This window comes from Geotrypetes seraphini, chromosome 10 (genome assembly GCF_902459505.1).
Source record: "Geotrypetes seraphini chromosome 10, aGeoSer1.1, whole genome shotgun sequence".
Lineage (NCBI taxonomy): Eukaryota > Metazoa > Chordata > Amphibia > Gymnophiona > Dermophiidae > Geotrypetes > Geotrypetes seraphini.
Genome location: NC_047093.1, coordinates 40,381,179 through 40,394,827, shown reverse-complemented (window position 1 = coordinate 40,394,827; position 13,649 = coordinate 40,381,179). Strand labels below are relative to the sequence as shown.

The following is a 13,649-nucleotide window of genomic DNA, read 5'->3' as shown; positions in this document are numbered from 1 at the left end:
TCTTCTTCTGATGTCACTTCCTGGATCCGCACCTAGGAGGTGATGTAAGAGAGAGAGCCCATGCAGGCGCAACAGCTGGTTGGAGGGTGCTGCTCGTGCCAGGAATGTCGCAGAGGTACGGGGAAGGGAAGCAGTGCATGCGTGTGGCAATGGGGGTGGAGTAGGGGCCTCTCACCCTTGCTACACTACTGTCTGCAAAGAGCAATGACATGAGCAGAGGGGTTTCTAAAGCTTTCTTGTGCTTCCTTGTCCCAGAAGGGATTTCCTCAAAGCTCTCACAGGGTGTTACCAGATTTGTTCAGGCAAAAAAAAAAAAAAAATAGAACACATGGCCCTGCTCCACTCCACCCCCCAGCCCTGCCCTGCTCCCACACAAACCTTGTCTCTTCTCCTTCCCCGAGTCCGGGCTGCATCTGAACAGCATGCTCAGAGGCCCTCTAGATGCATTCCCGAGCTCGGGGCCTTCCAAAACCCAGACAAACTGCTGGGTTTTGGAAAATCCATCCAGACACCTGGACAGTCCTCTAAAATGAGGACATGTCCGGGTTTTCCTAGATGTCTGGTAACCCTACTTAAAGATAAGAGATGAGGATGAAAGTCTTTAATTCAAATGTTAACTAACAACTAATGCACTGGCCAAAAGGAGTTTTGCCGATATTTCATTATAACCTAAAACTTATTTATGCTTTTTTTTATTTAAGGAATTTTCTCTGTGACTTTTCTCAATAAGTCAGTTTGAACAGTTACTTTGAAGATTTTTGATTTGTTTTCAGCTTGAGATGTAGGTGTAAAGCAGTGATCTAATGGCCTTATTTGTTCTGGAAAAACCTAGACCCCCCTCCCTCCAAAGAATGATCCAAACACAATGTTGTTCTGAATTATCACCTGCACAGGTTAATTAGGGCTGGATTCACTAAGTTCACCAATCGTGTCCCAACCAGTTTGTGAGCGTTCCCCGACCCGATTCACTAATTTTCTGGCCGATCAATCGCCCACCCAATCCGATCCGCCCATGCAAATGAGGGGAAATGGCATGCATACGTAGGAAGGCAGCGATTCACTAAACAAAAAAAAGGAACACCGATTGGGCTTGCCGATCCAAAATGAAGAAACTGCTGAGGATCAGTTCCTGCTGACTCTCCTGCTCTCTGCCGCCCTGAAATTCCAGTCCCTGCTGAGTCTCCTGCCCTCTGCTGCCCTGAAATCCCAGTTTGTCCCTGCCGACTCTCCTGCTCTCTGCTGCCCTGAAATCCCAGTAAATCCCCATATATTTTGCAAAAAGCCCAGTGCAGTGCGAGCCCGTGGTTTTAACCCCATGGGTTAAAAGCATGTTCTGTTCCTTATAATCTGGCTGCACCTAGGCCAAATTGAAATGATTCCTTATGAATGTCCACTCGTAGGGCCAGCTAAACTGCAGCCACCGCACCCCCTTTGACCTAAGAGCTAGCGCAAGCGCAAATCACATCTACAACCAACAAGGATGATCTGCGCATGCATCTCGATCGCTGTAGGGCGTGTGTCCGATCACATCATTTGTATGCTGAAGCTGTTGTGAATCGGTTGCTCGGCAAGACTCGACCACGGATCGCCCAACAACAGTGCGTTTAGTGAATCTAGGCCTTAGTTCAAATGGAATTCCTGGGTGATAAATCACAACGCACTGATTTAACTTCACTGCTGCAACTTTCAAATAACTCTCATCATAGATAAGTATTGATAACAAGAACAGAATAACAGAAGCTGCAGTATATAACAAGATCATTTTATTATTCATTTTTGCTTTTAACATGACCTATGGCTTCTTCATACCATTGTAAAACTGCAGATTTTTTTCTGACAACACAGCACCACACTACATCATCCCACAACAGAAAAAAAAATTATAATAACTCCAATGAGGCCAGTTTTTCAATCGTTCTGCTGTGGGAATTGTTACAGGGGCTGGTTTTTGCAGTTGTCTATGTATAACCCACTAGCCTAGGGATGCTGGGGAAGCTCTTGCGCAAGCCCATGCATTTCTCCTGGTCAAGGAACAGGGTATTGGCTTTGATGGCCAGCTCATGCTCCAGGTTTGTTTTGGTGTGCACCAGCATCTGCAAGGTGTCCTCCGCCTCCCGCAGGCGCTGTTGCAAGGAGACGATAGTGTCATCGATTTCATGCACTTCATTAACTAAGCTGCAAGTCAACAAGGAAAACAAGTTAAAAAAAATAAAGTGATGAGTTAGCCAGGAAAATATCATTTCATAGTTTATAAGACATTTCTACTGTAAACTTGAGTTCATGCCTTCAGAAACAGGCATAGCACGGCTGATGAGACTTCTCTACTGACCTGTACAGAGATATTATCGCCAGTGTCTCCTCTGAGTCACAAGGGCAATGTTCAACATCTAACTGCTGGTTATGCTCCTTCTATAGGCTACAACAGGGGTACTCAAAAGGGGTCCACAGGCCAGTAGGGTTTCCAAGATGCCCTCATAAATACGCACAAGAGATATTTGTTATAATGGAGGTGACAGACATGCAAATCTCTCTGATGCATATTCATTAAGGAGATTCTGAAACCTGACTGGACCAGCAGCATACATTTATCTTGCATGAAATGGCATATGATTGGTTAATACAGTGTGTGGTCTCATTGGTGACATCATAGTCTGTGACCATAAGTGAGTCAAAGTTGGCATCTGTGTGTATAGTGGGGGGGAAGGGGTGTTATAAGTAAAATTAAATATTTGATTTAGTTCAGCATTTTGATAGGCATACTTATCTCCAACTGGGCTAGAATTATAGGAATGTAACGCTGACGACACGAGGGTGAGAACTTTAATTGATGTAACATGTAATTAAATATGGAAATAAATAAATGAATGTGAGACTTCTGAGAGAAATGAAGTGATCTAATTGGCGATGAGACCTGGATCATAGAGGCTGTACACCTCTATCCTTCTGCCTTTATTGTACCAGAACTTTATTGAACCAAACTGAATGCTCTGCTCTGCTCCGACACTCATAGAAACTCTATGACTATTGGAGTAGCGCAGAGTATTCAGCACACTGGCCAGCACTAAAAACCTCTTGTGTGCTTTTGTAAAAGTGTTTGGGGGAGAGCGGGGTGATTTAACGGGCAAAATCAGTATTAAACTCTGGCCAATTATCATATTTGTCACTCCATAAGATGCACTTTTTTCCCCCAAAAAAGTGGGTGGAAATGTAGGTGCGTCTAATGGAGCGAATATAACAATTTTTTAACACATCCCCGATACTTTTTTAAAAATTCTGGTGAACCAGCGATGTATTGGCAGGAGATTTCCACACTCCTGCCCCTCCATTGCGGGACGGCTGCCTCCTCATCTCTTGCGGCAGAGCGACGCATAAGGAAGGCGTGAGCTCTTGGCACTCCTACCTGATCCCACGCCGCTCCATGAATGACTCGCAACCTACCACTAGACCACCAGAGGGGGGACAGGGTATAGGGCAGGGCTGTGGGACAGGGTACACCATTTGGTTTAGAATTTTTTTTTCTTGGTTTTTCCTCCTCTACACGTAGGTACGTCTTATAGAGCGAAAAATATGGTAAGTTTATAGCAGCCAATGATAGACCAGCTATGCAACATAGCTTTTACCTGGTCTTTTACTTATTTATTTATTTATTTATTTATTTATTGGGATTTATTAACCACCTTTATGAAGTAATGAGACATTATATTACTTGTTAATGGAAAAAGTAATGATTAGAGTTATTTCATTACATTTGCACAAAAGTAATTAGAATTACTTGTTTTTCCCCGGATCATTCTTTAGTCCCATGCTAATGAGTTCAATAGTATTAAAATAGCTCAGTAGCAGATCCATGCAATATCCAGAACAATGTCCGGAGTCAATCTTTCTCTTTCAAACTGACAGAGCTTTGGAATAGTTTGTCAAATCCACTAAGAAGCTTACATCCTTTTTTTTCATTTCAGAAAGCTTTAAAGACATTTCTGTTTGCTAAACATTTTGGAAATTAGTTACATTTTTAAATTTAGCTTATTCTTTTTTCTTTTACTGTTAACCGAGTCGAGCTCCTATTGGTTTTAGTTTTCCGTATTTTTCGCTCTATAAGACGCACTTGACCATAAGACACACCTAAATGTAGAGGAGGAAAACCCAAGAAAAAAATAATTTGGTTCAGAATTTTTTTTTCTTGGTTTTTCCTCCTCTACACGTAGGTGCCTCTGGTGGTCTGGTGGTAGGCAGCCCGCAGTACCTTTTTTTAAATGCCGGCATCTGGTGGTAGGGAGCCCGCAGACCCCCAGTTCATGAGAACTGATGGCAGCCATTCACAGAGTACGCGGGACCAGGCAGGAAGTGTAAAGCTTGCGCTCCTGCCTTATTCGCCACCCTGCAGCAACAAAGGAGGCAGCTGTCTAGCAGGTTTTTTTAAAAGGTACGGGGCGGGAAGGTGTTTAAAAAAAAAAAAAATTGTGTTCGCTCCATAAGACGCACCCACTTTTTGGGGCGGAAAAAGTGCGTCTTATGGAGCGAAAAATACGGTAGTTTAGATTAGTTTAATAATGGGCACACAAAAAAACCTCTGCTAAACTACTGACAGCTCAGAAATGTCTCTAGGGTCCCATGCAGTGGCATACTAAGGGAGAGGAGGGGGGATGGTCTGTCCCGGGCACCTTCTTGGTGGGGGTGCCGTCACCCATCCTCCTCTCTGCCCCCCTGCTCCTTCCCCACCCCGAGTACCGCATGTGTCCCTTCCATTACCCTTACCTCTTTAACGTTCTCAATGTGAGCAGCAACCCCAACCTGCTGCTCGCACCAGCATTGGCTCTTCCTCTGATGTCACTTCATGAACCTGCACCTAGGAAGTGATGTCAGAGGAAGAACCGACACTGGTGAGTGAAGCAGCTTGAGGTTGCTGCTTGTGCCGGGAACAATAAACAGGTATGGGGAAGAGAAGAGGTGCACACACGGCATGAGGGGGTGGGGGAGTATATGGGGATAGGGGTGAGGGGGAGAAGAAGAGGGTGGGGAGGGGTGCCATCGCTTCGGGCGCTTCTCACCCTCACTACGCCACTGGTCCCATGCTTTACTTTCCTGTCAGTGCCTAAGTGCTGATTGGCTCAGGCACTGACAAGAAAGTTAGGGAAACTGCCCCCTCCCCCAAGCTTGACCCCCCTCCCAATTAAAAACATTCCTGGTGATCCAATGGATGCACTAATCCAAACTGACCCAGAGCCAGGCCAGTTTCAACCTCCAGCTCCACACAAGACCAACTTCGCCCCCCACCCCCAAACATACCTTCCAACAAAGCAGGCAGGAGGGATGTCTATTCTCTTCTGCCTCTGGGTACGACCCTTCAAAATAGAGTTTTTCTTCTTATTTAATACTTGGGCCCTCCCAGTGCATCCCAGGATGCAGTGGGCAGGGGAAAGGCACCACCCTGGGAAGTGGTGGTGCCAGGCCACTATTGGGGGTTGGGCTCACATGGATTGGTGGGCCCACTGAACAATCAGGGAGTTTTTTAGTGGGGGGGAAGGACTCAGGAGGGGGTCTGCTGGACATGCATACAAGAACTATGACTACCACACAGTTCTTGTGACCATGCCCCAGAAATGTTCTGACCCCTTTAGCAACCAATGCTCAACACTAACAATCTGCATATTATTTGCATGCTGTTAATGTTGAGCATTGGTCACCCCAAAAAAACTTGGTGTTTTTCTGGTGCTGCACATGTGTGAGAGTCGCTCTCACAGCCATCAATCAGACGGGAGAGTCGGGGATTATGATGAACCTCCATGTGAATCATCTGCATGCAAACCTTTTAGTGCATCGATCGCTTTTTTTGAATTGACCCACACTGTCTTACCGATCCTCTTAGTGCATCTAGGCCCTGGTCGTCATGCAGCCTTCAAGGACTAAATTTACATATGGCTGTTCTAAAAAAAAGGGTTCTCAACCCATTCCTCGGAACATACCTAGTCAGTCAGGTTTTTGGGATACCTACAATGAAAATGCATGAGCCAGATTTGCATAAAATGAAGACAGTGCATGCATATTTCTCTCATGCACATTCATTGTGGACATCCTAAAAACCTGACTGATAATGGGTGTCCCGAGGACTGGGTTGCGAACCCCTGTTCTAGAAGGACCTCTTTTTTGTATTTACTTTATTAGACCTTTTATATTTTAATTCTTTAGCCATCGTCATCAGTAATTTTTAAAACATATGGTCTAAAAAATGTGCTTCACATTTTTTTTGCTAGTTTAAAAGCTTGTTATCTGCACCCTCTTTTCCCAAATGACAACTGAATCTACTCAGTTTTGCTCTGCAAATTCTCATGCTAAAAGAATGTGTATAGAACAATTTTTTAGTAGGATAAGAGGGCTGTCAGCAGCTAAGGACAATTTCTTCATGTTGCACTTTGGACTGATTCCAAGCACTTGGGCTCCATGGAATACTTCAGCGTGACGGGCAGAAGCTCTATGCGCTGCCTTAGACTCACATACATCAAAAGCAGAAATAATGGAAGCAGTGCCGTTCTGTTCTTCAACCTTCTTTTTTAAGTTTAAAAGAATTTTTTCACAGGAAGGATTTGTAACAAAGAAGAAATTGATAAGAAGAATAAACAAGGGACGTGTAAAAGTTGTAAGGAGTAAGGCTGATTTTTTTTCCTTTATGAAAAATGTAGAATACAAAATGTTCAAAATCAATTGTACAACAGAACAATCTCCTTATGCCTTGGATTCCATATAAATTGCCCAAAGTTGAGCACACAAGACCCTTACGTAAATTAATTACCTAATTAGGCAATAACAACCAATTATTGGTTACATTTGGCAGTAATTAGGAGTTGCTCATAATTTTCATAGCAAGCAACTTCAAAGGGGCCAAGGCCATGGAAGGGGCATGCATCGGGGGCATACCCAAAATTTAGGCACAATGTTATAGAGCGGTGTTTCTCAGCTCGGTCCTGGAGTACCCCCTTGCCAGTCAGGTTTTCAAGATATCCACAATGAATATGCATGAAAGAAATTTGCATATAATGGAGGCAGTGCATGCAAATCAAGTTTATGCAGATTCAATGTGGATATCCTAAAAACCTGACTGGCAAGGCGGTACTCCAGGACTGAGTTGAGAAACACTGTTATAGAGTACAGTACTCCCCCGAAATTTTCCACCGGAAGAGGAAGCAGCGCAGACGCAGGGCTCAGAGAAGGGGTGGGACCGCCGGCAGAGGAAGCAGCAGGACAACGGTAGGCAGCTTCTCCATGATGGGGGGGGGGGGTGGGGAGGCTGTGGGGGTGCGAGCGGTCTTACGGGGTGGGGGTATGGGTGCGGGTGGTCCTTCGGGGTGGGGGTGCGAGCGGTCCTGCGGGGTGAATCGGACGTCGGGGGGGGAGCTATGTAAAAAAAATGTGTACAACACATTCACGAATATAACACGCATGGTTATACTCGGTTTGTAAAATCGTGTATAACGCGTGCGTTATATGCGTGAAAATACGGTATATTGTACACATGTGTATGAGTAAAGCGAGAGATTAGAAAAACTGGGCTTCTTTTCCTTTGAAAAGAGGATATTGAGAGGGGACATGATCGAAACATTCAAGATACTGAAGAGAATAGACTTAGTTGATAAATACAGGTTGTTCACCCTCTCCAAGGAAGGGAAAACGAGAGGGCACTCTCTAAAGTTGAAAGGGGATAGATTCCGTACGAATGTAAGGAAGTTCTGTTTCACCCAGAGAGTGGTAGAAAACTGAAATGCTCTTCCGGAGTCTGTCGTAGGGGAAAACACCCTCCAGGGATTCAAGACAAAGTTGGACAAATTCCTGCTCAACTGGAAAGTACGCAGGTGAGGCTGGGCTCATTTAGAGCACTGATCTTTGACCTAGGGGCCGCCGCGTGAGAGGACTGCTGGGCACGATGGACCACTGGTCCGACCCAGCAGCAGGAATTCTTATGTTCTGGTTACATGTGAAGATCCACACCTTGTAGAGGTTTCAAAGGGGTGTAGCTTGGGCGGACTAAAATCTGCATGTGTGTCCCCCTTTTGGGGGAAAATCTCCATGTTGGTATTTTCAGCTGCTCTAGAGGTAAAAAGACCTGGACATCTGACCAAACGAATAATCAGACCAAAAGCAGGGATAGATCCAGGTGTCAAAAGAAAAAGCTGGGTCTTAAGTTTGAGTTTAAGCATAAGTAAGGTAGGAAATCTCAGATTAATACCCAGTAGAGAAGATATTTTTTTTTTATTAGAAAAGGAGTACAATAGATGCATAAGGCCTACTTGAAGGAAAAGAAAACCTGAATTTCCCCAATATAGCTTTGCAAATCTTAATGGATTTTCCTAATGTCCAATTGAAGCCAGCAGTAATATAGAAATATTTTTTGAAGAACTGAGAAGGCGTGTATAAGTGACTAACCTCAAATCATTACAGTGGCTCTCCATCCGTTTCCACCTACAGTCACAGTTTCCATTGCTCACCTACAAACTCATTCGATCTGCAGCTCCTCATTAAATCTCTGTCCCTAAACTCTTCCTCGTGAACTCTGTTCATCTAGCAAGCCACTTTTATTTGTGCCCTTCTCTTCCACTGCTGTCTCCTAACTCAATTATTTCAACCCTGTTGCCGGAAATGGTCCAACCTACACGCTCAGGAAGCAGTAATATGCGCATGCGCTTATCGCTCTCGGGTTGCGAAGGACGGAGCAATATAGTCGGTAATCACCTTAGCTAAGATGGCGTTGGAGACGGTCCCGAAAGATCTAAGGCATTTGCGTGCTTGTCTACTCTGTTCCCTCGTCAAGACCATCAAGAGCTTATGCCTGGAACAGACTTCCTGAGTTAGTGTATCATGCTTTTTTCAGCGAGAGTTTACAGCGCAGCGCTCACACTTCTCCACATTTGGTTAGCAATGTTATTTTATAACATCTTTTTCATTGGACCCCTGAGGAAGGTGTTTACAGAAACACGGCCCATGTTGGGTCCGTAAATACAAATGTGGACAGTATTTTTAGTTCTCTTTGAAGAAATAAAACAAAGTTTTTGAACATTGTTGGTTTCCACATCTTTTGCCTTGTTTGAATTGCCATTTTTTCTGCGGAAACTTGGGTCATTTTCTCTGTTTTTTTGTTGTTCTCAATGCTTCATCTCTGGCCATTTTCAAATCCATATTACAAGCTCACCATTCTGAAGTTGCTTTTATATATCCTGAGCAGGGATGGGAAGCCAAAATATTTTGTGTCACTTCTGTTGTTTAGGAAAATGTTCATGTGTGTGTGTGTGTGGAGGGGGTCCTTCTTTAGTCAAGAGAGATGACACAAAATGAAACTTTTCTTGAAGCCTTCCCCGCAGCCCACCATCCCATGGCTCCTTCCCAAACCTCACCTGCTAGGGTGAAAGCGGCCACCATATTGGATGCGACCTTGGCCAGGACAGTAGTGAATGGGCATCACTTTTGCCCTGAAGGATCTCTGCTAAACCATCATGTATTTAGGTAGGCTCAAAGGACCTATGGGGGGGGGGAGCATGGGAAAGTGAGGCAACAGGGAAGGCTAAACGCCATAGGGCTACAAAGAAGGGAAAACAGAAATGGAAGAAGCTTCTTGTTGGCAAAGAAAACCCTTTGCCAACATGAAAAAACAGAGGAAATGCCATTGATATTTCCTTTGTCATTGTTAATGATTGCCCATTTCTAATACTGACCACTTCTCTGTAACACAGTCTCTTACATTCGCTTGTGTGTCATGTATGTTTGCCTTGGCTACCCTGTTAAAACTGTGAAGCAGGGACTGACTGTTGAGTGTATCTGTCTAGCATTGTGTATGCCTGGTAATGCTTTAGAACTAAGTAGTAATAATAGTCATTTACAACTGCACTGATGTTCCTGCACATCTTCTGCTGAGGGTTATTTTCCATTCTGGATTTCTTGCCTTACCGTAACTGAGCTGAGTCCCTGCACAATTCAACGTTCGGTCTCCGTGTTCGCTCATCCAGCCTGGTCTGCGCCACTTTCATGGGAGCACTTGCATCCTTGATGGATTTTTTGAGGGATTCAATTGTTATTTCAGTCTGGAATATTTCCTGCAGAGTCTGGGGATTTAAGAGCACAGCAAAGAGCAATAAAATTGCAGTGTGTTAGAGACGTGGAATGGCATCACAGGGGTGAAGAGAAGGGAAAGGAGGTTGATACAAGCCTTTTTTAATGGTCGTTAGGGATCTTCAAATAGAAAAGACATGAAATGTTGTATTTTTTCCATGTACCACCAATTGAGTGCACTTTTTCGAAAGAGTATACTATTCATGACAAGTGTGGGAACCAATTGATATAATCCTGGAGTCACAGGCGTAGCAAGGGTGGGAGGCTCCCGGGGCAGTGGCATGCCCCTAGTCCTCTTCACCACCTCCCCTGCCACGCGTGCATGCCTTCCCTTCCCCTGTACCTGTTTAGCTTCCCCAGTGCAAGCAGCGTCTCCAACTTGCTGCCTGCGCCTGCTCTCCCTCTGACGTCACTTCCTAGTCGCGGGACCCAGAAATTATGTCAGAAAGGAGCACCGAGGCCAGACTTGCTGCTCATGCTGGCGAAAAGCTGGAGGTAAGGTGGGGGGAAGGGAAGGCATGCACGGTGGGGGGAGGAATGGGAAGGAGCAGGGGAGCGGAGAGGAGAAGAGTTGTCAGTCCCCCCACCAAGACAGCGCCCGGGGGCGATCCGCCACCTCCTTACTACGCCACTGCCCAGAGTCTCCATGGGCCTGATATTCAGCTGGTGTCACTGGCATTATTCCCAGAAATTCAATGTTGGGCCATATCTGGGTACCAGCTTTGAATTTCTATGTACATGGAGCAGACCAAAATATAGCTGGTTAAGTGTAATATTTTAGTATACCAAACCCAATACAGTAGAATCATAATTACACTCTCTTAATAAACTCTTCTACTGAACAAAACCAGACTGACAAGACATGCTTTAAATGAATGTGCATACAACCTTCAGTGTACAAACATGCATGCATTTCTAAATACAGTGTTCCCCCGGTCATTCACGGTATTCTCCGACCGGGACTTCCTGTGCTAAAATCGGGCTTCAAAGCAGCTCCTGATTGGTGAAGCCTGACTTTAGTGCAGGAAGAGGTGGTCAGAGCATACCGCGTGTGATTTCCTTCACTCGCTGGCACTCCAGCTGCCTTCTCCTGCCTCCCCAGGCAAAAAACTGTATTTGCGTTTTTTCGATATTCGCGGGGCTCCTGGAACGGAACCCCCATGAATATTGTGGGAGTACTGTAGTGGACTTTGGGACACAAGCAATTCAAAACAGCTTTTGTTGAACTTTGTTTAGCCGTTTTGAATTGCTTGTGACCCAAAGTCCACTATTTAGAAATGCATGCATGTTTTCACACTGATGGTTTTTCAATTATATGCACATTCATTTAATGCATGACTTATCAGTCTGGTTTTGTTCAGTAGAAGAATTAATTAAGTACAATTACACTGTGTAACAGAGGTTTTGGGGCATGAATTGTAGTGGGTGTTCTACAGTGATTTGGGGGTCGCTGAATTCAAAACTGACCTTAATTTTTCAGTATAATCCTCTGATTTTTGGCAAAAGAGTAACATTTTCGCTATATTTTCTAATGCTTGGAGTAAACATTATAACAATCTCTGAAATATTAAAACAGTTTGCCTCAAATTTACATTTTTTCCCTCCCAATAATCTTGGTAGTGTTAGTGATGAGCACCAGGACATTGCTAAAATGGAGAAATGATATTAGGGCAGATGGAATTCATCAATGCTGGTTGACTATTGTTGGAAATTAATTAGAAATGCTCCTAATCTCATTTATAAATGCACTTCAACAGCAAAACGATTCTAGAAAATAATATTTATAGGAACTCTTAAATCGGCGCAATGCGTTACATTATGACTTCTCATGCTATAAATATTTGCGATTTGCTCAAAAACTATATGTGATAGGAGAAAACTGAGGCTATTTTCATACACAGGAGGTCAAATTCTACAAAGCAAACCTCATTGGAAGGGTAAGTGACCTGTACGCAATGACTTTGTTCCCAGAATGAAAAATGACCAAACGAAAACAAATACATTCCCAGACACAATATGGGAAAAGTTTTCTGGCGGCCCATCCCTAATCTGGAGATCTCTGGCATTGTTCCAGAGACTGGACAATTGATACAATCCCGTAGTTTCCAGTATAACCTGAAAGTCTCCATGATGAACTGAACAGTATATGACCCATTCATAATTCTGATTGCCTTCGGAAGGTAGCTACAGCTTTACCATGTGATCATATTTCTCTTCCTTGGAAACCTTTTGTGCACCACTAATATATAATGCAGTGGTCATGGAGAGGACCAGTAGAGATCTCACCAGTGGCATATTGTCTCACTTCAGTATAAGCACACTGACCTCAGCGTAGAAGGAGAGAAGATCTTAACATGGTATATAAGGACCATTTGGCCTATCCAGTCTTAGCATTTGTGACCTGGGGTCTTTCCTCCACCACTAAGATCCCTTTGTGTCTGTTCCAGATATACCTGAATTCTGCCACCAAAGAGCAGTCATTCTTGTGTATGTCTGCTCTATTTTTACAGTTTACATGGATCAGCGGTTGCAAAAGTGATAAAATTAAGGTATTGCTATTTCAGTGGCCTATATTTAAGTGAAAGAAACCACAAAAAGGCAGCAATAGTCAAGGGTCGCAAGGAGCATACAAAGAGATCGCTGTAGTTACAGTGATCTCTTTGTATGCTCCTTGCGACCCTTGACTATTGCTGCCTTTTTGTGGTTTCTTTCAAGTTCCTTTTGGCAGTTTTTTATTTGGAGTTTTTTGTGTGTGTCTATATTTAAGTGAAGCACGATGGATGTCGCTTGCAAACCAACAAAATGGCTCTCACCATGGCAAGCTATAACTTGAAGGGTTACTTTTTCGGTTGATTCTACATTCATATCACCATTGCCCGAGAGAATCCACACAATTAAGGTTGCAGGAGAAGGACAATCTTCAACAACCAGGCCTACCTTAGCTAGATGATTCTGCAACTTATTTTTGGCGTCGTTGGTCTCTGCAATGCGATTAGTGAAGGCAACATTGACTGTGTTGAACTGGTTCCACATCTCATTGGCTGTTATTATCAACAGGTTCTCGACATCATCCCTAAGCTTGGCAGAGGCAGCCCGCTCGCTCTGGCAGCGTAAAATGTTGTCATCGGTGAACTTGGCCCATGTCTCTGGCACCGAGATCCTTGAAAAAAGAAAGCAGAAATACACACAATAGGACAGTGCTGCTGAGGTAGACTACAGTATTCTGTAACTTAGGGGCAGAAAGTGGTATTAAAATGATCTGTAGAGGAAATCTTTGATCTGAAATTAAAAATGTTTCCTCATGGTTGGTGCCTGATATAGAATTACGAAACTGCTGTGCTGACCTCCAGCTGTGATACAAATTAAATGAAAATGTACAGTTTTCTTATATGCACAATTATTTAATTCCAGTCAATTAGAAAACTCCTTAACAACATATTCTAATATAGTTCCATCATATGCACAACTTTTGGGACCAGTGGTGTAGTAAGGGGGGGGGGGCGAGGGGGACGTCCACCCTGGGCACCATGTTGGTGGGGGCGCTGGTGCCCCTCCTA

At 44.0% G+C, this 13,649-nt stretch overlaps 1 protein-coding gene across 2 annotated transcripts in view; it reads right to left on the bottom strand.

Annotated features, from left to right (window-relative positions):
• Nucleotides 1-1,748: 1,748 nt before the first annotated feature.
• Nucleotides 1,749-13,649, bottom strand: part of TEKT3 (tektin 3) — a 56,181-nt gene continuing 44,280 nt past the window's right edge. For both annotated transcript variants that reach the window (XM_033961277.1, XM_033961276.1), the window contains exons 6-8: nt 13,030-13,252; nt 9,931-10,085; nt 1,749-2,175 (exon numbers count right to left, since the gene is read on the bottom strand). In XM_033961277.1, coding sequence (XP_033817168.1) covers nt 1,959-2,175; nt 9,931-10,085; nt 13,030-13,252 — 595 coding nt within the window. In that variant the 3' untranslated portion in view covers nt 1,749-1,958. The remainder of the gene's footprint in view (nt 2,176-9,930; nt 10,086-13,029; nt 13,253-13,649) is intronic.